The sequence below is a fragment of the Stenella coeruleoalba genome (genome assembly GCF_951394435.1).
Source record: "Stenella coeruleoalba genome assembly, chromosome: 17".
In the NCBI taxonomy this organism is placed as follows: domain Eukaryota; kingdom Metazoa; phylum Chordata; class Mammalia; order Artiodactyla; family Delphinidae; genus Stenella; species Stenella coeruleoalba.
This window is the reverse complement of record NC_137163.1, coordinates 710,218-734,388: the sequence shown is the minus strand read 5'-3', so window position 1 is coordinate 734,388 and position 24,171 is coordinate 710,218. Positions and strand designations below refer to the sequence as shown.

Genomic DNA, 24,171 nt, shown 5'->3' with positions numbered 1-24,171 from the left:
TTCCCTGCACCAGTGAGAGATGGCGTCGATGGCTGCCGTGGAGCAAACGACCAAACGTACGGTCCTTACAGAAGCCACGAGAGCACATTGCAAGCCCACGTGGAAGAGGGGGAGACTGAAGCATCAGAGGGCCACGTGTTCTCTGGCCTAACCCTAGCCCTCGCTGGCAGGGCGGTCCTTGGCTCGGGCCCGTCAGCTCTCAGGCCCCCCCCACCTCCACGCCCTCTGTGCCCCCCACCCAGACTTTGAGAATGCCCTCCAGTCAAGGAACGGGGCTGGGGAGCCTGGGGTTCCCGCCAACAGCTTCCAGCCTGCCCTGCCCTGGGCAGCTCCTGCCATAGAAATGGAGCCAGAGAGGGCAGAGGCTCCTTGTTTGCTCCCTGCTGTCCCCCGCAACGGCACCTGGCAGGCTTTCAAGATCTCTGGGCTGATGAGAAAACGCATTTGGCTCTCCCTCTGTGCCAGACGTTGCCTCGCTATTTTACACACATTACCTCATCTAAGCCTCACAAAAACAGTAGGAGGAGGGAGCGTTATTACCCCACTTGACAGACAAAGGAACAGAGGATGCGGGCTGCCCCGGCCCACACAGCAAAGCTGGAGACGAGCCGCCTGACCCCTCTGATGCTGCTGAAGGGGAGCCCTGAGGGGGTCTCCCAAGCTGGGGTGTGAAGTGGGAGCAGGAATCAACTGAGGGTCAGGGTAGGGGGCACACGGGTCTGACGTGGGGCCTGTGGAGCCTGGGGGCCTGGACCCCAACCACACACGCCCAGCAGCCCTGGCTCCTAGCCCCCGCCCCTCTCTCGGGCTGACCAGCCCTCCTCCTCCTTGCTGCCCTCCAGATAACACTTCTCAAAAAGCCGAGAGGGCCCTGCTACCAACAGGGAGACGTGGCCATGGCTCCAGAGCCTGGCAGAGCCCTCCTGGCCCCTGCCCTGGCCTCTAGTCCCTGAGCCCTTCACGAGGGGTGATGGACGAGCCCCGGGGTTGGTGACCAAGGTCTCACTCCTAGAACATTCCGCCTCTAGCCGAGACCTGGACAGTCTTTCCTCTGAGGCTGCTCTTCCTGACTCTGGCTGGCAGGGCCCCAGGTAGATGAGCAGGTGCCCCTGCTCCCCACAGGGCCGGCTGCCTTCCCACGGCCCTCCAGACCCAGGGAGGGCACAGCCGGCCCCTCAGAAACCCAGAGGCACGTCCTCCTCAGACACTCAGAAGGCCAACTAGCACCTGGCCTGTTTCTACCGCTAGCCAACGCATCCTCTCCAGCTTCATGGTGGGAATTCTTTCAGAAGAGAGGAGAGAGGGTTGAATAAAGATGCACTGATACATTTCTTGAGCACCCACTGTGTTCCAGGGCCTGTACTGGGCTCTGGGATGCAGAGTGTGCTGCGGTCCTTGTCCTCTCAGGGACACCACCCCGAGTCCTCCCTCTGAGTGGAGCCTTGATCCAGAAAGACCCTTTGGCAGCTGTGCAGAGAGGATGCAGCAGAAAGGCTGAGGCTGGATGCAGGGAGAGCAGGGCAGAGACTAGGCAGCCCGCCCCAAGGCCCAACCTCGACAGCTGGGAAGATGCAGGAAGCATGGGCCCGTCGTGGGGCCCTGGAAAGCCCCGGCACTTGGCATGGCTGTGTCTCGGTGCCTCACCTGTAGGAGGAGGGGACTGTACATCTGCCTGGGGCGGCGGGTGTTGGGACTGTTACGGCAGTGCCTGGAGGGTGTCGGCCGACTCCGTGGGAGCGCAGACTGGGCAAATGCCCCCAGGAGCTCCTTGCCAGCACCAGGATGTGACTGTGAGCCCACAGACCCTGAGGTTAAACAGGACGGAAATGATCACACGGCCGGTGTTGCTAGAACTGCGTTAGCCACGTGCAGACTGGCCCCTCCTCGGGAGGGGACAGGAGGTAAAACGGGGTGTGGACAGAGGGCTCCAGGGTGAAGGTGCCTGTTCTTCAGCAACTTAGTGCCTTGAGAAGGTGGCTTTAAAGCCAAGTTTACTAAACCTACAAAGAATCCCAAGCCACGACAGGAGCAAAGACCCCTGAGGGCCTTGCCAAGTTGGCACGCCGAGCTGAATCTAATGCGGCAAATCTGAATGGGGACAAACGGCGCAAAAGCCCGTGACCCAAGACCAGACGGGGGGTCTGACTCAGCATAAGCAAGTGGGAAAACACCGAAGGTTTGACTGCAGTGGATTCCTGACGAGCCCGTGGGGAATACAAAGCCAGAGCAGAGGCGTGGAGGTCCCCGTCACTCCTGCAGCCCTGACCTCCCTGTAGCAGGACCTGAGAACCATTCCACAGTGACACTGGCCAGGAACTCAGACGGAAGAGCAGGACAGAAGACATCGAGGGGTGGCCCCATGCGTGCACGCCCCAAACTCCTGTCCCCAAACGCATGATCCAAATTAACGCGGGTCAATTTTTGGATGAAGCCCTTGCTCGCCAGATTTTTGCTACTCTCAATCCCAAGCTCAAGCCTAATAGATTTGGATACCAAAGGACACTGTCTATGTGATATAACAGCAAAAAAAACAAAACAAAGATGAGAAAATTAAAGAGAGCAAATGAAGCCTGAAGAGGGTGAGTACAAGGAAAGCGGCAGGAGGCTGCAGCTCAGCACCTGGGGGAGCCGGGTCTTCTGAGGAGAGGCTGGTGGCAGCAGAGGTACAGTGAGCTGCAACCAGGCAGTGGGGATAGCATCTGGCCCGTCCCCGGGCTTCCAGAGCTGGAAGGGGCTGGGGAGCCCGCAGCTGCACCCCTCCTCCTGGGAGCTGTCGTGCCCCCATCTCCTCGTGACCTTCCCGCTCACTTCTCACACTCAGGAACCCGGCATTAGCCCAATGGCTCTGCCAAACAGCCCTCCCTAAGGCCGATGCACACTCTGTCCTCCTGTCATCTGGCCTCTCGGCGCCATTCTATTTCCTCAGCCCGTGGCTGTGCCAGCCCAACCCCCCGGGCTCCTCCTCGTGTCCCTGTGGCATTTCCGTCCTGTGTTCTCTGCAGGCTTGTCCTGCTCTTCAAGGCCCAGGAGGCCTAAAGCCTATTGTCTTTCATGACTTACTGATTGCTGGGTGACCTCACCCACCGCTGTGGCTGCCTGTGCCGTCTAGAAGCTGATGACCCCAAGTGGTATCTTGCCAGTCCACGCAGCGGGCTCTGCCCTGGGACCCGAGCGGTAACCACTGCTTCCCTGAATTCACTCCTCAGAGGCTTCACGGCACCCGCTCTCAGCAGCGCATCCAAACCTGACTCAGGGTCTTTGCTCTAAACTCGGTCTTGCTCCCTGCTGGGCGGGGCCCCCAGCAGCTGTGAGGCTGTCCCTGCTCACGCCCGTGCCCAAGACCAGGCCGCCGGGTACCCGCTGAACTTCCCTCCCCCGCACCACTGCGTCCAAGGCACCCGCGCCGCTTGCTTGCGTGACTGTGGCGGCCTCCTTACTGCGCTCCATTCAGCGGCTCTTTCTCTCCAATCCATTCCCACGTGCCCTTCTCAAAGCCTTCAAGGGCTTCCCAAGGCCTTCAGGATGAAGATGAATGTAAGCCCTGCGGCCGCCAGTCCCCATCACAGCCTGGGCCCTCTGTCCTCCGCGCCCCGCCCCCGCCCCGCCCCGCCCCCGGGGCCCCATCACAGCCTGGGCCCTCTGTCCTCCGCGCCCCGCCCCCGCCCCCGCCCCCGGGGCCCCATCACAGCCTGGGCCCTCTGTCCTCCGCGCCCCGCCCCCGCCCCCCGGGGCCCCATCACAGCCTGGGCCCTCTGTCCTCCGCGCCCGGCCCCCTCGTTCCTTCGGCGGCACACTGCCCTGGGGCCTCTGCACGGGCTGTACTTCCGGTTGGAAGCTCTTCTCCCACCAGAGACTCCTCCTTCGTGTCACCTCAATCATCACTTCCTCAGGGGAGGCTGCCCCGAGCCGACTGGGTCTACCCTACCCGCCGCACCCTCTCCCGGCACCACGCTCAGCATTCATCACGCTGGTAATTCGACATTTACGTGTGATTGTTCGATTCTCCGCTGCTCCCCACTGTACTTCATACGGCCGATACGGCAGGGACAATGCCTGATTATGACTAGGATCGAACCCCCAGTTCCTAGCACAGAACCCCCAGTTCCTAGCACAACGCCTGCCATACAGTTGGTGCTCAGTATATATATTTTTGGAGGAACGCAGCACTGGTACATGGGAAATACAGATGGTGTATCAGTCAGCGTTCTTGTATATTGAGAGGTTTATTTTAAGGAACTGGCTCACACAATCGTGGGAAATAGCACGTCCGAAGTCTGTGGAGCAGACCAGGAGACCAGAAACTCAGGCAGAATTTCTAGGACAGCGTTGAGGCACAATTCCTTCTTCCCCGGAAAACGTCAGTTTTCTATTCTTAAGGCTTTCAAATGATTGTATAAAGACCACCCACGTGACTGAGAATAATCTGCTTTACTTAAAGTCAACCTTCAGAGCAATGACTAGGCTAGTGTTTGACCAAATACCTGGGCAGCACCATAGCCCAGCCAAGCTGACACAGAAAATGTAACCATCACAGATGGCAAGGAGGGCAGCAACCCAAGGAGAGGCCAACAGCGCGGTAAGACGATTGAGAGAGCCGTGACAGGCTTATTTTCACATGCTGGAGGAAAACCCAGCAGAGACATTCTGTGAAGAGCTGAGGGTGTGCAGAGGGGATCTCTTCCACTGAAGAAATCTCAGCCCTGGTCCCCAGGGCCAGAGTGATTCAGCCAGGATTACAGTCTGGGGCGTCAGAGGAAGGTGAGGGCAGGCCCCCCATTGTGAGGTCCAGGTAGAACGCTCCACTCAGACTGGCCCCAGCCCTGGCTGATCTTCGACTCCATCCTCACCCTCACCCTCCTGCCAGGAGTGTGCCCTCTGTCTTATACCAGGACGTCACCACCCTCTCCTGTTCAAGAGCAGATGCCCGCAGAGCCAGTGGAGGTCACAAGGACGTGGCCTCACACAACTCCCAAGGTCAGGCCTGCAAATTTCTCTGTGTAGACGGCTCTAAAAAGGGGGAGTGCGATAAGGACTCAGAGATGTGAGTTCTTGGAACCTGATGGGGAATGCAGTCTTGGGTTCTTGAAGGACTATAGTCAGGAAAATTCAAGAAGCCAGAGAATAGTGGGCACAGAGGGGGCACCGCTGGGGAATTTGGAATAGGGAAACCTGAGTCATCAGAAATGGAAACTCCAAGCTATAGGGAGCCGACTGCTTAGACGAGGGAGCCCCTGGGCCAGCAGCCAGGGAAAGGCTCTCAGCACCTGGCGTCAGAAGAAAGCATAGCCCAGTGTCCCGCTGTCCAACATGTTAGTCCCCAGGAGAAGGCTGACAGCTAAATCCAGGTGCGCCCAAGATCCCAAGGGAAGGGCACCCTCTCCAGGAAGGCAGGTGATGAGTCTTCATTCAGCAGATGTTCACTGGTTACCTACCTGCACGGCACTCGGCCCTTTGCTGGATGCTGGCGAGTCGCAGTCCTTGCCCTGGATGTGAAGTGAGTGAAACAGCGCTAAAGAGCTAACTGCACAGAGCCAGGTAAGTGCTGTGATGGAGGACACGCCTGCGGGGAAGCCTAGAGGGCGGCTGCTGGGAAGCTCCACAGAGGAAAGCCGGCTGGACAGAGAAGGGGTGGGAATGTTCCAGGCTGAAGAAGGGCCTGCGCTCAGGCCTGGAGGCACGGAGAGCTGAGCCTGGTAGAGCAGAGAGGCCTGGAGGAGGTGCAGCCTCTGACCTCACAATACCCAGGCCCATGGGCCAGCCTTGCAACTTGCAAACTCTAGTGCCCTCTTCCAGCCCGGGTGAGGCCCCGGGCCCTGGGCAGCCTCCAGGTGCAGCGCCCTGCTGACAGCCGCACCCTTCCCGCTGCCCTGGGGCATGTCTCTACTCACCAGTTACGAGGGGCTTCGCCATCAGATCGAGAGGCTGGTGCGGGAAAATGAGGAACTGAAGAAGCTGGTGCGGCTCCTTCGGGAGAATCACGAGCTCAAGTCGGCGATCAAGATGCAGGCGGGTGGCCTGGGCATCAGCGGGTTCAGCAGCAGGCTGGGCGAGGCAGCGACCAACCCTCCTCAACACCAGGGTAACTGCAAGGGGCCTGGGTTCAAGAAAAGCGGGGAGGGAAGGGTGAGACTGCACCCGAGAGGAGAGACTCTGTGCTGGGGTCTCGGGAAATCGTGGAGAGAAGGGCGGAGATAGCAACAAACACCGGGTGAGGGGAGGGCGAGGACATAGGGCAACCACGATAAAAGAACAAAACTAGGCACCAGCCCCATTCACCTGATGGCAGGAGTCCCTGCCCACCCACACACTCCTCCCCTCAGGTGAACTTCCAAGCAGCTCCACAGACTGAGAATTTCCCAGCCCTGGAATCCAAGGTGCTGCCCCACTGGACCCAATACGGCACCCACCCTCAGCTTCCCCCCCTCCCCTCCGTCCCCCCGCCCCCAGCACCCTCAGCCCCCTGCCCCATCCCTCTCCACTCAGAATTGACCACCGGAGTCTAGAGACCAAGGAGAGAAGCCAGGACTGAAGCTTGAGGTTTGAAATCGTTAGTGTGTGACAGCCCTGGGGCTGGAGAGGAGGTATGGGGCAGGGTGAGACAGAAGAATGGGCAGAGAAGTTAGGGGCGTTCACACAGAAGCTGCCCAGGGGCCAGCTCTCCCCAAGCCACCGCATTCTGGCACAGAACTCCAGGGAGTACAGGAGTCCTAAAATCAAACCTTCCAGGTTGTTACAAAGGTTTATTTGTCAGGTAAGCAGATAGAACATAATTTAACAGTCGTTAGCTTGACTGATAACTTTTAACTGACATATCATATGTAAGCCTCCATTTGTGCTCTCGGCCAGGGGGAACCTGGGAGAAGGAAATTCAGTCTTGGAGGAAGAGAATAAGTTGCACTTTGGACAAACTGACTCTAAGACGTTCTCACGACATCCACCTGGAGCACCCAGGAGGCAGCGGAGGTGTGAGCCTGAGGCTCAAAGGAGAGGTCAGGGCTAGAGAGAAAAGATGGAAGAGTCACTGATAACTGAAGCCGCAGGAGGGGTGAGACGATCTGGAAAGAGAGAGGAACAGTGAGGAGAGACTGGGGACAAGTCCTGAGTCAAGACAGGTAGAGAAGCTGGCAAAGGGGCACTCAGAGAGACAAGGGACACCTCAAAAGTGTAATGTCACAGAAGCCGAGACAGCTTCGAAGGGGACAGAGTGTCAGCGGAATAAAGGCTGCCTGAGAGGTGGAGCAAGAAAGGTGCTAATGACCTGCGTTGGGAACCTCGGCTAGAGCAGCTTCAACCGCACTGTGAGCAGGAAAGGCCCAGGAGTGAGGTGGAGAGTGCGGGAGAAAACGGAGAGAATAAACGGTTGACACTACGTTCATGAAGTAGGGCTTGGAGGGGCGCCAGCTGGAGAAGGGCATGGCGTCTAGAGCTGCTTTTCCTGATGGCAGAGACCTGAGTTTATTTCTATGGAAAGGGGAGATACGAAAGAGAAAAGGAATGCTTTACAGAGCAGAGGCTGCCTTGACTGAAGGAAGAGCATCCGTCCACTGCCGGGGAAAGGAAGGAGGAAGGGTGGGTGAGAACACCAGGTGGGAAGCTGCAGAACTCCGGAACCGTGGCTTCAATTTTCTCTGGAAAAAATGTCATTCTCTGACAGTCAGGGTGGAGAGAAAAAGATGGGGGAAGTCTGAAATAAAGTGAAAATGGCAGGAGGAAGTGAGAGGGGAACCGGGAGGTGTGTAACGGGCGCAAACGGTGCCGGCATGTGTGGGCTTCGCAGGCAGCAGCCACCAGCCGCCTCCAGCAGCACTGGGCTGGCGGGGGTGCGGACAGACATGCGGAAGGCAGGCAGGTGGCCATAAGGGCCGGTCAGCGACAGCCTGGGCCCACCACGGAAGGGAGTGGACGCCAGCTGGGCTGGCACATGACACGGAAGAGGCCAGCGTCCCAGAGACCTAGAGAGGCCGGCAGCCAGGGCAGAAGGCACGCCTCCGGGGGCAGAGCGGGTCGCCTGCGCGGCGGGAAATCAGTAACCATCGCTGTTGGCTGCATTAATTTCACGGGGAAGAAAGGCCATGCGGTTCAGGCGCTGGCCTTGCGAACATGGCAGGGGAAGGCGGAGCCAGGATGCATGGGGACTGAGGGCTCAGGGGCTCTCGGCCCGACGTCTCGCAGACGGAAGATGCACGGGGCGTCGGGGCAGGGCTCAGGGACTCTCGGGCCCGACGTCTCGCAGACGGAAGGTGCGCGGGGCGTCGGGGCAGGGCTCAGGGGCTCTCTCGGGCCCGACGTCTCGCAGACGGAAGGTGCGCGGGGCGTCGGGGCAGGGCTCAGGGACTCTCTCGGGCCCGATGTCTCGCAGACGGAAGGTGCGCGGGGCGTCGGGGCAGGGCTCAGGGACTCTCTCGGGCCGACGTCTCGCAGACGGAAGACGCATGGGGACTGAGGGCTCAGGGGCTCTCGCGGGCCCGACGTCTCGCAGACGGAAGGTGCGCGGGGCGTCGGGGCAGGGCTCAGGGACTCTCTCGGGCCCGATGTCTCGCAGACGGAAGGTGCGCGGGGCGTCGGGGCAGGGCTCAGGGACTCTCTCGGGCCGACGTCTCGCAGACGGAAGACGCATGGGGACTGAGGGCTCAGGGGCTCTCGCGGGCCCGACGTCTCGCAGACGGAAGGCGCGCGGGGCGTCGGGGCAGTGGGCGCAGAGCGGAAGTGAGGGCTGCGCCGAGGGCTCAAGCCCCCACCGCGGGGGCGGCCCGCGCGCCGGCTCCTCCGCCCGAGGGGTCGGGCGGGGAGGCTGTCAGCAGGGGGGCAGGAGGGCTTCTGCTGCCCTTCCTGCTGGGCGCCTCCCCCTCCCCCCTCCTCACCTAAGCCCCCCCCCTCCCAGGCCCCCACCCTGCTGCCCCTCTGTCTTCTCTTGCTTCCTTAGGCGGGGAGCAGCCTTCTTCCTCTTCCCCGAAGGGCTTTGAGCAGCCCTGCTCCTCACAGCCTCCCTCCCCTCCCCCCAATCCTACCGGGGCCTGTTACCCCGGCAGGGCCTCCCTCCTCCCCTCAGGAACCGTCCTCCCCCAAGTCCCAACCTCCCACCCCGGACCCAACCCTACCCCCGCCCCACCCCCACCCCAGGGGTTGACCCTAAGCCCCCGGATCCATCACTCGTGGGACCCCAGCCCTCCCTCAGGATTGCCTTCCTCTTAGGAGCCTTGTTCCCCCTCAGAACCCAGCCCCCTGGGGACCCCATCCCCCCTCAAGACCCACCTTCCTTTTGGGACCCCTGTGCACCCCCAGAACCCACGCCCTCACAGCCCTCTCCCCTCAGGACCCCATCCCGCCCTGCCCTTCTTTTAAGACCCTTGTCCCCCCTCAGAACCCGCCCCCTTCTCAGGGCCAGTCCCCTCCTCAGGACCTGTCGCCATCCCCCCTCTCTTTCTCACCTGCCGCCGCCCCAGACCTCTTGGAACCCTGGGCTCTAGCGGCCTTTGCTCACCCGTCTCGCCTCCTCGAGTCCGGCCTCGAGCAACACCTTCCCGCCCAGACCCTCAGGCCCCGCCCCTCAGGGCAGCCCCGTTACGCTAGCTCCGCCCCTTGAGCGGCGCCGCAACTCGGGCCCCGCCCCTACGCTCGGGCTCCGTCCCGTCAGGGCCCTCCCTGGCGCCCCGCCCCCTCCGACCGCCGGCTTTGACGCCCGCCACATTGACTGACCCCCGGCTTCGTCCCCGCGTGGACCGGGGGGTCTCGGTGGCCGGGCCGCCCTTGCCCGGGTGTGGGCCCGGCCTGGTCCTCGCGGGGCCGACGTCCTCGCGGAGGGAGGGTTCCGAGGCCGGAGAGGCCACGGGTGGTGGGCAGGCCCGGGAGGGACCGATGGGGAGGCTCTGCAGCCCGGAGCCCGAGGGCCGGCCAGGGAAAAGGCGCGAGGGCGCGGCCGAGTGCAGGACAGTGTGGCGCACGTCCTGACCGACGCGACGAGGGGCGGGAGACCAGAGTGGGGCCCCTCCAGAGTCCCGCCCTCGGCCTCGGCGGGAAGGATAGAGCTGCCCCTGTGAGGAGCAGGCTGGGGGAGGAAATCACAAGTTTGCTTAAACGGTTAAAACATTGTAAACTGCATTTGTAGATCTAAGACATTTGCTTTTCTTTTTAGCTTCAATAGTCCGATGTAACAAACAAACCTTCCTGGACCCAAATAATTCTTATGTATAAAATAAACATAGGGCTTCCCTGGTGGTGCAGTGGTTAAGAATCCACCTGCCAATGCAGGGGACACAGGTTCGAGCCCTGGTCCGGAAAGATTGCACATGCCGCGGAGCGACTAAGCCCGTGCGCCTAGAGCCCATGCTCCACAAGAGAAGCCACCGCACGGAAGAGTGGCCCCCACTCACTGCAACTAGCTAAAGCCCGCGCGCGGCAACGAAGACTCAAAGCAGCCAAAAAATTAATTAATTATTTTAAAAAGCTAAAAAATACCCTATATAGATGCAGTGAATCTAAGTTCTCTTTAAGTTTCTAATACTGTATGTAGTAAAGTACCTAGGAACATTTCAACTCGTAAGTCTAAATCAGCAAAATATAAATTATAAGGTTAAAACAAACTTGCACATTTTGCAATACAATACAAAGCTATAGGACTGAAATCTCTTAAACCGAGGCTCGACCTGGGGCTCCTGTTGGCTCAGAGCACTCCTGTTCATGAGAATTCCCTGGAGGTCCAGTGGTTGGGACTCTGTGCTTTCAAATGTCCCCATCTCCCAGCCAGAGATTTCAACAGGCTGCTCCTGAGATTCTCATCGGTGACCCTAATGGGTCAAAAATCCATGGACATGGCTTCCCTGGTGGTGCAGTGGTTGAGTCCTGCTGATGCAGGAGACACGGGTTCGTGCCCCGGTCCGGGAAGATCCCACATGCCGCGGAGCGGCTGGGCCCGTGGATAATCCTACACTGACCTTTTTTAATCATCAAGTTTTATCTGTGCTCATATATACATCATGTTCTTCATATTTATTGAACACTTTCTGTGGCCCAAGTACTGTTCTAGGCAGTGGGAAACAGGAGCAAACAGACAAAGCCCTGCCCTCACGGAGCTTCCATTCTAATCGAGGGAAACAGGAAAAACCAATAAGTCAATGGAGAATATCTTGGAGAGAGATAAGTGCTAAGGAGGACATAGTCCAGAGGAAGGGGAAGGAACGGGTTGGGTGAAGGAAACTGGTGATTTGGGATGGAAGAGCTCATTGAAGAGGTAACAACTGAAAGGACGGGTGGAAGTACGTGGCCAGCTGTGCACACGGGAAAAGCGTTCCAGGCAGAGGGAACAGCAACACAAAGACAGAGGCAAGAGCGTGCCGGAGCATTTGAGGAACAGCAAGGAGGCCCGAGGGGCTGAAGAAGAAGGTGCCAGGGAGAGACCAGGAGGAGAAGAAAGCCAGAGAGAGGACGAGCCAGGTCACGGGGGACACTGAACTGCCTAGCACTCAGAATGAGACGGTGAGCTAGCTGGTGGGCATTTTAACTGGAACAGTCTGGCTGATGTGTGAAGGGAGAGGCCAGAAACAGGTAGCAAGCCAGGGGGCTCCTGCAATAATCCAGGCAGGGTAGTGTTGGTATGGACCGGAGTTGGGAGGAGCACACGTGCTGGATTCTGGATATACGTACTTGAAGGTGTTGCAGACAGATGGGATGCTCGGGGCTCCTGAAAGAGAAGTGTTGAGGCTGCACCATTTGAGGCCTGAGCCACTGAAAGAGCGAAGACGTCGGCGGCCGGCACGCCAGGGCGGCAGAGTCCCCAGCAGAACCCTGGGAAGAAGGGGGTCAGGCCACTGGGATGTGAGTCAGAGTCCAGCCCAAGAGTAAGCAGCCTGCGCTGGTCCAGAGCGTCCGAGCTGCATCAGCTCCTGCGGGGAAGCAGACTCTAGGTGGGCCTTGGGGCTGCCCCCGGGGGCAGAGGATGTGGGCCCAGAAGCACCTGGAGGAAGCCGGGTGACCGGGAACCTGGATGCCAAACCAAGACGGGATTTCAACAGGGAGGAACGTCCCGCCGCGTGGACACCACTCGCCACCTGCGAGAAGAGCCCCGTGAAGCGTGCGCTGGGTTCTGCGACGCGGGGTCACCGGCCCCTCGATCAGTGTTTGGGTGCAGGGATGGAGAAGGAGAAAATGGACTGAGATGCTGAGTTGGTACAACGCCCAGGGACGTCTGCGAGGGACACAGAGGACACCAGTGGAGGTGGGGACATCAGTGAGATGGAAACCAGATCCCCTGGGTCTCAGAGACCATGAGGACCTGGCCGCGCAGGCACCGTCTTCTCTCCCAAGTCCTGAAGACGCTGCCCGAGTGGTCCTTTCCCATGTCATCCGGACCCTAGGCTCCCCCAAGAGGAGACAGGCTGGGAAGGACAAACGCCCTGACTCGGGTCTCCGTGCCCCGTCACCCGTCTCTGCCGCACCGCCTGCTCCTTCCCTCACGCCGTTCCTCTCCGTGGGATACTTCCCTTTGGGCCACAAGCTTCACTGTCTCTTCAATCCTAAAGCAAAAATCCAAAAAAGCCAAAGCAAGAAATCATAAAAGACTGGTTGATTTGATTCTGAAAATTTAAGTTATTTGTTTGGGAAAAAATAACAAAACTTAAAACAAAAATAAACGGCAGGACATCCTGGCACACATTGTGCAGGGCGGCATCAGTGTAACAAGTCCCGGACTTCTCAGGGAATGTCAGATGTTTCTGAGGGGTCTGAAAGTGGATAGACTTAGCAGTGTGCGTTAAGAACCTCTCAAATGTCTGTTTTCGGGGGGAAAGATAATAAAGATTTATATAGTAGAATTTTTGTCACTGGGAAAACTGGAGACAATTGATTCTCCCAACAGCCGAAACAGGCTCAATAAACAATGGCACGTGCACAAGCCGGGCACCACCGCAGCCACGATAAGCGCTGTTTTCCAGGAACGATGATGCTGAAGGTAGCCGTGGTGCAGGCCCAGTAGGAAGAGGCGGGGCACATAAGGACACGGGCCACGTACGCAGTCACCACACACGTGTGCGTGGCCTGGGAGCTAGGAATGGACTTTACCTTTTTAAAGAGCTGAGGGAAAACCCAAAGGAGTCTGCTGGTTCACGACATGCACTGAGTCCATGAAATTCTAATATCGGCACCCACAAGTAACGTTTTGTCGCCAAGCTTCCACGTGTATTTGTTTCCGTGTTGTCTGTGGCTGTTTCGGAGCCGTGACAGCAGAGCTGAGCGGCTGCAATAGAGGCCGGATGGCCAGGAGAGCTGGAGCTCTTTTCACCAGCTCTTTACAGAGGGGTTCGCCAGCCCCTGAGCGACATAAACACGTGGAGAAAGTCTTCAAGCCTTCGCGGAGCTTTGCTATATGATGGACGGTGGGATAACAGGACCACCAGTGGTTTTCATCTTTTCTGACTTTTCTGTATTTCCATTCTTTTCCTATAATAAGCATGTACTGCTTTTTTTTTTTAATGTGGAAGTTTTCAATCAAACTGCACACTCACAGAAACCTTTCCTGCACCCTCCCTAGGGGCCTTCTCCCCCAAACAGCGGTCACTCAGTCATCCGAAGGCAGTCTCCTCAGGAACCCAAGGGCAAACGGGCTCCCAGGCCCCACGCAGGGGAGAAGCAACACCCCCTCCTCTGCCTGCATCCCCGGCGACAGGCAGGCGGGGGCCCTGTACGGGCCAGGCACACCCTGGGCTCCACGGGAGGCTCCCAGCAGCTTTGAGCTCTGGCCTCCCTGAGGGTCCCCCACGTGGTGAGGCTTGGCCGTCCCCAAGAGGACAGCAGTCAGGAGGCCCGGGCCCACTCCCCCACCACCTGGGAACAGAGGGGTCCACTTGGCGACCTACGTGTTCAGACCCTCCTCTCCTCCGTGAGGGGTCAGCGGCTCAAGGCAGTGGGCCTGTCTGAGGGACAGGCAGCGTGGAAGGTCCTGGTGGCTGGGGGGCCGGCGTTTACAGAGGTGATCCTGGGAGGGACCAGGCTCCCTCGGAGCACAGGGATGAGGGGCCAGACCCTCGCGTGGGATCCACTGAGCAGCCCCACAGATGCCCGCTTAGAGGTGAGGCTCAGAGAGAGTTGGTCAGCTCATCAGAGGCACATGGGCATCTTGGTGCAGGCCCTGCCCCAGTGGGGAGAGAGCCTGGGGTCTCAGTGCTTTCTCCGTGTCCCCCAGGTATCTTCCCGCCCCCGGCCCCGGCAGCAGCAAACGAACCCGTCCTGGAAGAAGGGATGGCGGCTCTGGTGCCCCTGGCCGACACGCTAGACAGCCCGCAGCCCAGCCCCGCGGCAGGCCCCGTCGTGAGCGCCCGGATGGGCCCTCTCAACACGCTGCTGCCCGGCCTGGGGCCCATCTCACAGAGCAGCCCACTCTCCAGCCTCCTGACTGGCCCCCTGAGCGACCACCTGGCCAGCCCCGTGGCAGTGCCCCTGGCGGACACACCGGCCAGCTCCCTGGGCCTGCCCTCGACTGGCCCCCTGACTCCCAGCAGCCCCCTGACAGGCCCCCGAGCTGTGCCTCAGAGCAGCCCCCTTATGGACGCTGTAACAGGTTCGGTGGCCCTCTCTCTGAGCAGCCCCCTGCTCACCTCCACGGCTGCCCCCCTAGGTGTCTCTCAGAACCTTCCGGCCAATCCCGTGAGCAGTCTGGTGCTGTTGGAGGCCCCAAGGGTGTGGCTGGCAGAGCCGCTGCAAGGATGCCCCTCTGGACCCCATCCCTCAGCGGGTGGGGGGCCTGCTGCCACCGCAGAAGGTAACCGGTGCAGGGGGAGGGGCAGCGGGGGCCCAGGGGGCGGGGCCCCTGCCAGGCTGGTAGGCCCTGGCCCTGCCTCGCTCTAACCCTCCTCCTCTCCTTTCTGCCCCTCCCCCACGTCGCTAGCCCCGCCCTCCGCTGAGCACCCCCAGCCCGCCCAGGAGCCTGAGCCCCTCAGCATGACGTCTGTGGGTGCGCCCATGCAGACCTCCACGCCCGTCGGTCCCATGGGCACACCCAGCCCCGTGACAGCCTTCTCCTACGGCACCCCAGACGCCCGGACACAGCCTGGTGGCCCCCAGGGACAAGCGGTCTCTGCCTCTGTCCCTGCCTCGGCCACCTCCTACAACATCACCATCCTCGCCTCTGCCCTCACTCCCGCTCCCCAAGCTGCCACCAGCTATAGGCCCTCAAGCACCCCGCACCCCTTTGCCCGCACGCACCGCTCCCCGACCCGGCTCTCGCCCACCCTCCACTCCCCTGCACACAACCCCCACTCCCCGCCTCGAGCCTCGTCCTCACCGGCTTCAGTCAACGACACCCGAGGTCCACGCGTGGCAGAGCCGTCTCGGAAGAGCAACCTGCAGTTGGAGCGGAAGCTAGCCCACCGGAAGACCGGCAAGTTCCCTGACAGCTCCCGACGGCAGCACGGGTCTGGGGTCTCCTCGGCTGCCCTAGGAGACCTCCCAGGCACCCCCCTGGGCTGCTGACCACAGTCACTGACCACTCCCTCCACCCCTTGTTGTCCCCAGAGTCAAAGCAGCTGGCCTGGGAGAGGCTGGTGGGGGAGATCGCCTTCCAGCTGGACCGCAGGATCCTGTCCAGCATCTTCCCCGAGCGTGTCCGGCTCTACGGCTTCACGGTCTCCAACATTCCGGAGAAGATCATTCAGGTGTGTTGTGCCTACCTGCCGCTCACCGCCTGAGGGCCTACCCCGCCACCTGCAGGGCTGGGGACGGCCTTCCGGGGGCCCCTGCACTCCGGCTAGGCAGAGCGCATCAGAATCTGCGGGCACCCCGGGATGGAGGATACACCGCACTCAGTCCAAGTGGCCAGCAGGTGTCCGCGGCATCTGGCAGCAGGAGTGTGTGGTCCCAGCCACCCGGGCGGCCTTCCCGGAGGGCAGAGCAGCAGAGGGGCCCCAGCACTGTCAGGCCTGTGAGCTCCCACTTGGCCACTGCCATGGCCTCGGGTCTGCCAGGCCCCGCTCCCACGGGCCCTCCCCAGACTGGCAGAGCTGCCGCCTTGTGTCTCTCCCTCGCCCTGTCCAAGTCCTCAAGTGTCACTGGGGGGTGCAGGGGAGGCAGTTCTCAGAGCCTCTGAGCAGCTGGCGGCCTGGTGGCCAGGGTCTTCAGGCCGGGCTCGTTCCGTATTCCCAGCATGCCCTCCACTGAGCCCGCTCCCACTGAGGGACACAGAGGACGATGTTTCCCAAACACGCTTGGGCGCGTCTCCTCGCCACCACGTGTAGGAGGCACGTTGGAGTGGGAGCCGTCGGGGGCTTGGGCTGCGCCGGGGCAGGATGAGCCGGTGCGCGCCCTTCCCCACCGACACGCCCACTCGGGTGGAGCGGGGGTGGGGCAGGGGTGGGGCAGGGGGCGGGCGTCGGCGCCGCGGCCCTTCAGCCGTTTACTCTTCCCTCGAGAAGTAGCCCTCGGTGCTCCCGGCCCCTACCTCTCTGGCCGTCGTTATCCGTGGATGGACTGTGGCTCTGGGTCTGTGAGTGGGCAGGAATCACGTTCAGTGACAGTGGGCTCATCTGTGTCCTGGTTTGAGCTTGCCTTCTCCTTTTGTTAAGGTGTCCTTTGGTTAGGTTTGTAATTTTAATGAGACCAAAATAATCCACGTTTTTTATCCACCTTTTCCTTTTTTTTTTTTGGCCGTGCCACGTGGCATGCAGAATGTTAGTTTCCCGACCAGGGATGGAACCCGCGTCCCCTGCAGTGGAAGCGCAGAGTCTTAACCGCTGGACCGCCAGGGAAGTCCCACGTTCTCCTTCATTGTTTGTACTCTTCGAGTCCCATTTAAGGCTGGAGCTGCCGGCCCCGCCTCGGTCCCCTCTCCCAGTCCCACGAGTGTGGGCTCCAGGTTTGCAGGTCTGGCCCTGCCCAGGTGACAGTGTCCTAATCCTGGGAGGCCAAGGGAGCCAGGGCATCTCTCCTTCCAGATCGTCGTAGCTCCTCTTGGCCCTTCGCTCTTCAAGATGAATTTTAGGATCAGTCTGGCAATTTCCAAGAAAAACCTAGTTCAAATTTTTAGTTTTTCATTGGTTTATAGGTTGAACTGGGGAAGTTTCCCATCTTTGCCATGTTGGCTATCCCTGTGTTGCTTGTGTCGGCGGGGCCAGCTTTGGCCATGCTGGGTTTGACGAGCCTTGACTCCTACCCTGGACCACCGCCACCACGGCTGTGCCATGAGTGCAGCCCGGCAGCGGCTGTTTAAAACTTGGCAGATGACGCGGGAGAAGCACAATATTTATGTCTCTAAAATGCTGCATCTGATATCTAGTTGGCAAAGACTACACTTAATCATAAGTGAAAGTCTAGTTGCCCACATAGAAGTTAGACATCAAGCTATGGAGAGAGGTTTCTGGTTGTTTGAAACTGCTGTTTATGCGGAGGATAAGGTGGACCCTCCAGGAGGGTGTGTGCGTGCAGGTCCTCCGCTCCCACGCCGCTCTCCGCCTTACCTGCGAGGTGCCGCTTATGCCGGAGAACTTAAGTCACGGCACTAAACGGCAACTCTTCAGAGAAGAGGCAAGAAAAGGAAGCAGAACGCACGTAAGGCAATTTGTTTGGTATTTAAGGAAGTCGAGGAGCTTGGTGCCCCTGAGCCTGTGCTTCAGGCTCCACCTCGGCGGCCTCTGGGTGGCGGTTCTCACCACAACACTCACCTGGTCATTCTGCCCATCGGCCACCGTCACCAATTCCACGGCCTCCGGCCCATGCACCTTCCATCCAGCCATGAGCAGAGCTGCAGGATCATACACTTGCTGCCCTTGTTCCCAGGAAGCCCTCCACTGCAGCCCACCCGCACGGAAGCTGTCTTCAGGATAGCCCCTGGCTGGCCTTCTGTAGGGCCCACTGCAGGTTGACTGAGCTCTGGTCCCACCTGAGGATCATAAAGATGCTTCCTGGTCTCAAGCCATCCTGCCTACTTGGCTGGATTATTCGTTGATTCCCATCTGCATTTAATTCCACTCTGCCCAGGCTTTCACTTCCCTTCATCAAGACATCTTGTTTATTTCTCTGCACATTGACCTCCAATGTTGGCGGTTGCTGGAAGCCCTAAATTCTACCTAGATTCACCAACCCAGGCGAAACCTGGTGTCGGCCCACTGGGGTCCTTTGCTTCCCGAATGCCGTAGAGCTTTAACGCTGAACACTGTAATGGAACCCGATATTCAATGAGGACTCGTTGACTTTTTCCATAGAACGTGGCTATCTACTTTTGTGTAAGTTCGCAGACAGTTATGCTGTCTTTTAAGCTCACCTGAAAGTTACCCCAGTGCTCATTACTGTCAGTTCTTCTGCCCAAACACAAAGCTCTGCTCCATGGGAGATGCTCTGGCTCTCTTCCTCTCTGCGCCCTTGTCCTAGGAGACCCTGAGTCCAGCTGCATCAGTGTGAGGGTGACTGAGGGTGGTGCCTCGGTCCTGCCCGTGGTCCCCCCGGGATGCTCTCTAGGCCAACGCATCGGCCTGCTCAGAACATTTTTGATTTCTGTGTACTGATTTGTTATTTAGCTACCTTGCCAAACCCCCTCGCTAGTTTTGATAGTCTGTATATCATTTTGGCTTTCCTCTGTAGACAATCATATCATATAGCACTTAAAAAAATTTTTTTTTGTTTTGGCCGCGCTGGGTCTTAGTTGCGGCATGTGGACTTCTTGGTTGCGGCATGTGGACTTCTTAGTTGCGGCATTCGAACTCAGTTGCGGCATGCATGTGGCATCTAGTTCCCCGGCCAGGGATTGAACCCGGGCCCCCTGCATTGGGAGCTCAGAATCTTACCCACTGGACCACCAGGGAAGTCCCATACAGCACGTTTTAAAAGCAGATCATAAGGCTACCTCATCTTGTCTCTGACGTGATTACAAACACACACTTCTAGTCTTCCGGTTAAGTGCGATGTGTGTTCCAGGCTTTTTGCCAGATCTTCTTTCGACAAATCAGTCAGAGTCCTCGGTTGCACACAACAGAATCCACACTAGCTGATATAGGCAGAAAGGGGTTTATTATAAATGTTTAGGTGTTCAGACAGGCTCCAGGAAGGACACCAAATTGGGCTTGCCTGCTACACAGCCAGTAAAAATGCCAGACGGCAAGGGAGTGAACACGCCATCGTCGTTGCTGCCCCGGGAACAGCACGCACACGCCTAGTCGGATGCCTGCAGTTTGGTACGGCTGCCCCGAAGAACCAGTGCCACAGCCAGTGCGCTCTCCAGAGAGCCCAGCCCCTGCCTGCACTGTCTCCTCCAGGAGACGAGGTCCACGCACCTGTACTTGCTGGGCGGAAACCCAGGTCAGAGGGGTACCTGAGCCACAGGGGAGTCTGGAATAGGTGATGTTTAGCGTCCAGCCTCTTAGAGTTCAGGAAGGTGCTAGAATGCACCAGGACAGAAGCCAGTGAGCCACATTCAGCATCTGCCTCACCAGGTGAAGAAGTTCCCTCTTCCTCCTTTGTCCAGAGTGCTTGGTTTTTTTCTTACTCATGAACAAATACTGAACTTTTAGAATGCTGTTTCTCTCTCTCACTGAGATGACCACACAGTTTTCTTCCCCCGCCCTTTTCTGTTAACATATTGATACACATGAGAAGATACTCTGCTCATAAACCACACTGCGTCCCTGGTGTTTATAGATGCCCTGGGAGGCTCTGTTTGCTGTTTATGAGTTCTGCAGCTTCGCTACATTTTTAGAGATCGTGCCAAGTTTCTGTGACAGGAATACATGGCTTAATAGCCAGAGGTTTATCTCTCCACAGGGTTGTGGGGCCCTGCTGACCAGCCCCTCGCACACGTCAGGGTCCCCAGGGTCCCCGCGTCCCGGGACTCGGCCTGGGGGTGGTGCTCGAAGTCCCAGGCTCCTCCCCTTGGCTCGGACTTAGTGACATCAGGTCCCCCTGCAGGATGGTGGGACACGTGGTGGTCTCAGCTGGGCATTTCATTACCTAGAAGAAGGGGGAGGCGCTGCCTTGTTCAGTGGAGGGTGTGGACTTTGCTCATCCTCTCTATTGAGCCTTCTTCAGATTGTGTTTCCTCACTTCTCATTATTATTTCCTCCCTTCTCCTTCCGTTAGCTTTGCTTTATTTTCCTTTCTTGGGTTGAGCTCTTAAATCATTTTATTTTACATCTCTTTTGTTTTTAAATAACTGCATTTAGGACAAGGAAGTTCTTTCTGGTCAGGGAGATATTCAAAATCCTCAACAACCGGTACCAGGGAACCCCAGCCAGAGTGGACCCTGTTCTAGGGTCCAGGCAGAGCGGGAGGCTTCCGCTGTTCAAGGCTGGTGGGGAGAAGCGACGGTCTCCTGGCAGCCCCGGCTATGTCCGCCAAGGCTCCAGCCTGACTGGTGGCACTCTGGCTGCAGCCCTGCAGGCTAGAGGGGTGGTGTGTGGCTGTTCAGGTCTGACCATCTCACGAACTGCCTTGCATTTCCTCTCTAACCCCTGAGTCCGTCGGGACCACCATCTGAGGGGTGTCTGGCTGCCCGTGAGTGTTGGCTTCTAACACGCCTGCCCTGCGTTTGGAGAATGAGGGCCGCACCACGCGGATTCTCTGGTATTTGCTGCCATTTCCCCTCACTGAGCGCATGGTCGGTGCTGTGTGTGGTCCAGGACGGAAAGATTGCGTGATGAGCACGCGTGCTGGGTCTCGCAGGTGTGAGTCTATGTGCCTCCCCGCGCCCCCGCCCCCCACGTATCCCCTCCAGTGCCAGGCCCTGCGGCTTCGCCCTGTAGAGATTCTTCCCCTCCACTCTGATTGTCTCCACGTCCACCTCCACAGCTACATTCTCTCCTCCGCTCCTACCCCGTGGTCCAAACTGCTGTCACCTTAGCTGGTCCACAGCTAGCTTGCCGCTCCACCTGTTCAGGCCTGGCTAGCGGCAAGCGTTCAGAATATGCCAAGCGGGTGCCAGACACAGTCTCTGCCCTCGGGGAGCTCACTATCTCTCTCCGAGGCCTTCAGTCAACAAGAAGAGCCGTCAGGAGCTCTGCCTCTCGTTCTTCTCCCCACCCAGACCCGGGCTCACCGGGGCCAACTTCACCGCCCTGGGCGCCCCTCCTTCTCTACTCCTACGCCTGTAGACGTGACCCCCGTGCAGCAGAGCTGACTGGCCCGGGTGCTGTGCTTGACGCCCCCAGAGACGTTTCCTTTGTCCTCACAGCAGCGCTGTCAGGCGGTGCAGTGTTTCCTGCAGTCCCAGCAGGGAACGCGAGGCTCACACTCAGCGTGGTGGCGGCCGTCGAACCCGACTCTCCCCGGGGGCCCTGCTCTGCACCCGGCGTCCTGGCACCTTCCGTGCCATGCATGCTGCTCCCCAGCCTGGAAACTTCTTCCCTCCACTGTCCTTGTCCTTCAGGCCTCGCTTCAGCGACCTCTCCCTCCAGGACCCCATCCCAGTGGCAGCGCTCGCAGTACCATCCCTCTACCGGGCCGTGTCCTCACTGTAAACTCTGAGGGCCTTTTGCTCACACCTGAACTGGGAGGGCTCGGAGATCTGCAGAGTGAGGATGGATGGACAGAACCCTTCACCCTCTCTCGCCAGCTTCCGTCCAGCCCCTGCCAGTGGTCAGCACGATCTCTTAAAACCATAAAGCCCACCAGGCGTCTCCGAGCCTTTAGGACAGGCACTCCGCTCGCCCGCCACCTCCAGCCCCGTGCTCTGCTCAGGCCCGCAGCTTCTCAGGGGAAGCCTGAGGGGACTGGGGGCGGGGACCCACACCCGCTGCCCCCGTGCTGTTGGGGTGCTTGTCCTACTCTTCCCCACCCACTCCCCCTTGTCGCCCTCCACTCTCAAGGGGTCACCTCCTAGGGGCAGCCCTGGCCTCGTCTCTCAGCGTAAATGTGCCCCCGTCGGACTCCTGCTCGTGTCTTAAGCTCCGTGTGCCCAGCCTGGCACACAGCAGCAGCCCAGCCACGGCCGGGGGTGAGCAGGTGACGGCTCTCGATGCCCCCGCAGGGGCCGAGGCTGAACGCTATCCACCGGCTTGCTCCCCGGTCGCCCCGGTGTGAGCAGCCGCAGGTCCGCTTGCTCACCCACAGATGCCGGCTGAGCTCCTGCCGTCTGTCCCCCCGGGGCCTGGAAACAGGCAAATGGAAGAAGATTCAGGCGCCCAGGTCAGGAAGCCAGGCCCGTCCTAGTGTCACCAGGCAGCAGAGGTGCGAGCCTAGGGCTCTGGGGGCCCCTGGGCTGAGCCCAGGCATCAGCCTGGTGCTCTGCTCACGTGACCATCCAGGGAGCGGACAGGGAGGCCTTCCTGGAGAAGGCAGCGCCTGAGCAGACTGTCCCGGCATCCCTAGCAGGTTGGGAGCCAGCCTGGTGGACGTCTGGGGACCTGCGGGAAGAGGGTGAGCAGGGCCAGATCCGGGCCTTGCCGGTCCGCCCTGGCCCTGGAAGTTGGAGCAGTGGAAAGTGCAGGGGGGCTCTAGCGGGGAAAGGCCCTGTCCCACTACGTACACTTCAGACCTTCGTTCTGCAGGCCTGGGGGCAGTGGTACCAGTGACAGATACCTAATTTGCAGGACCCAGTGCACACAAAAACACAGGGCTCCTTGTTCAAAATTATGAAGAACTTCAAATGGCTACAGCAGAGACGGCTGAGGCCCCAGAAGGCAGTGGAGGGAGGGACGGGGCAGGGGGGTGACGCTGCGGGACGCAGCTCAGCCCGGCAGGGCGGTCACAGGTGATGAAGATGGAGGCAGAGAACCCGGTTGCTGGCAGACCCCGGGTCCAGGCGCTAGGAGCCAGCACCCGGTGGCAGCAGACCCGGGGTCCAGGCGCTGGGAGCGGCACCCGGTGGCAGCAGACCCCCAGCGCTGGGACTCAGGGCCCTGGCTCTGGGCCTGGGGTCATCGGTGCAGCATGAGGGTGGGAAGGGACGCCCGCAGGGGGTGTGCAGGCCACGGGGCGCTGGGACGGGGGGCCCGGAGGAAAGGCTGAGAGGAAGCGGGGCGGGACCCAGGGGGCAACCCTGGGGGCTTTGGGACGCCCCCTCGTCTTTCATCACCCCCAGCCATGCTCTCCGTCCCCAGCTCCTGTGGCCCCCGCTCAGTCCGAACCCCTGGCGGTGGATGGAGCAGGTGACGGGGCCTCTGGGACCCCCTCGTCTTTCATCACCCCCAGCCGTGCTCTCTGTCCCCGGCTCCTGTGGCCCCCGCTCAGTCCGAACCCCTGGCGGTGGATGGAGCAGGTGATGCGGCCTCTGGAACCTCTCTGCTCAGGCGCAGCCCACAGGGCTCCCCTCGCCCTGGAGCCCACAGGCGCCTCTCTCAGCGCCTCCAGGACACCCCCCTTAGGACACCCCCTCGGATCTGGATCCCCCCACAACCACACCCCCGGCCTCCGTCGCCCCTCACCTGCCTGCCTGCTGATGTGCTGCGGTGGGGCCAGAGGGTCCCTGACGGCTGCTGTCCCCTCAGGCCTCCCTGAACCCCAGCGACCACAAGCTGGACGAGGAGCTGTGCCAGACACTCTCACAGCGCTACGCGAGCATCATGAACCGGCTGCAGAGCCTGGGCTACGACGGGCGGGTGCACCCGGCCCTGACCGAGCAGCTGGTGAACGCCTATGGCATCCTGCGGGAGCGGCCCGAGCTGGCCGCGTCCAAGGGCGTCTCCTACACGGTGGATTTCCTGCAGCGCGTGCTGGTGGAGACCGTGCACCCCAGCATGCTCGCCGATGCGCTGCTGCTGCTGTCCTGCCTCAGCCAGCTGGCGCACGACGACGGCAAGCCCATGTTCATCTGGTGATGCTGGCTCGCTGTGGCCCGCACCTGGGTGCACAGCCATTAAAGCTCGCCTCGGACGCTGGGCCTGCGCTGGTACTCCTGGGTGGTGCTGCCTCCTCTGGGGGGCTCGCCAGCGCCCCCTCCCCAGCTCCCCTTCAGTCCCGCCTACCCTGTAGGTTCACGCCCCTTCCGGGGCCCCTGGGGAGAGCCCCAAGACCAAAGCTCAGCAGCTGTGTTACCAAGGGGGATGTTCCAAAGGCCCCAAAGCTGGCCTGGCAGTGGGAGCACAGGAGCCCCTGAGACCTGGAGGGGGAAGAGCCGGAAGGAGCCCAGCTGGCAGGCAAGGGTCGTGGTGTGCCAGCAGGCCTGGTGACGGGCATGGAACTGAGGCCTGGGCACAGAGCAGGAGGCAGAGGCGACGTCAAGAGAAGGATGTGGGCGTGGGAGCGCCTCCCTCTGCACGAGGCAGC

The 24,171-nt window shown here is 60.0% G+C and overlaps 1 protein-coding gene and 1 long non-coding RNA gene across 2 annotated transcripts; one reads left to right on the top strand and one right to left on the bottom strand.

The window, feature by feature from the left end:
• Positions 1-5,361: 5,361 nt before the first annotated feature.
• On the bottom strand, positions 5,362-9,532 carry LOC307175712. Its single transcript, XR_013824429.1, has 3 exons — positions 9,429-9,532; positions 5,889-6,094; positions 5,362-5,483 (listed from the first exon to the last, which is right to left on the bottom strand). It is a non-coding gene; the product is annotated as an uncharacterized lncRNA (long non-coding RNA).
• On the top strand, positions 5,476-23,838 carry SPATC1 (spermatogenesis and centriole associated 1). The gene is made up of 5 exons (XM_079901899.1): positions 5,476-6,079; positions 14,174-14,749; positions 14,876-15,391; positions 15,502-15,641; positions 23,394-23,838. The coding sequence occupies exons 1-5, from the start codon at positions 5,875-5,877 to the stop codon at positions 23,721-23,723; spliced, it is 1,767 nt and encodes a 588-aa protein (XP_079758025.1). The 5' UTR covers positions 5,476-5,874; the 3' UTR covers positions 23,724-23,838.
• The last annotated feature ends 333 nt before the right edge of the window (positions 23,839-24,171 follow it).

What these genes read in the sequence shown, in the direction of transcription:
- SPATC1 (XM_079901899.1), top strand. Translation starts at nt 5,875, where the DNA reads ATGTCTCTACTCACCAGTTACGAGGGGCTTCGCCATCAGATCGAGAGG. An exon ending in GTTCCCTGACAGCTCCCGAC is followed by an intron (nt 15,392 to 15,501) that starts GGCAGCACGGGT and finishes TGTTGTCCCCAG; the next exon opens with AGTCAAAGCAGCTGGCCTGG. An exon ending in TTCCGGAGAAGATCATTCAG is followed by an intron (nt 15,642 to 23,393) that starts GTGTGTTGTGCC and finishes CTGTCCCCTCAG; the next exon opens with GCCTCCCTGAACCCCAGCGA.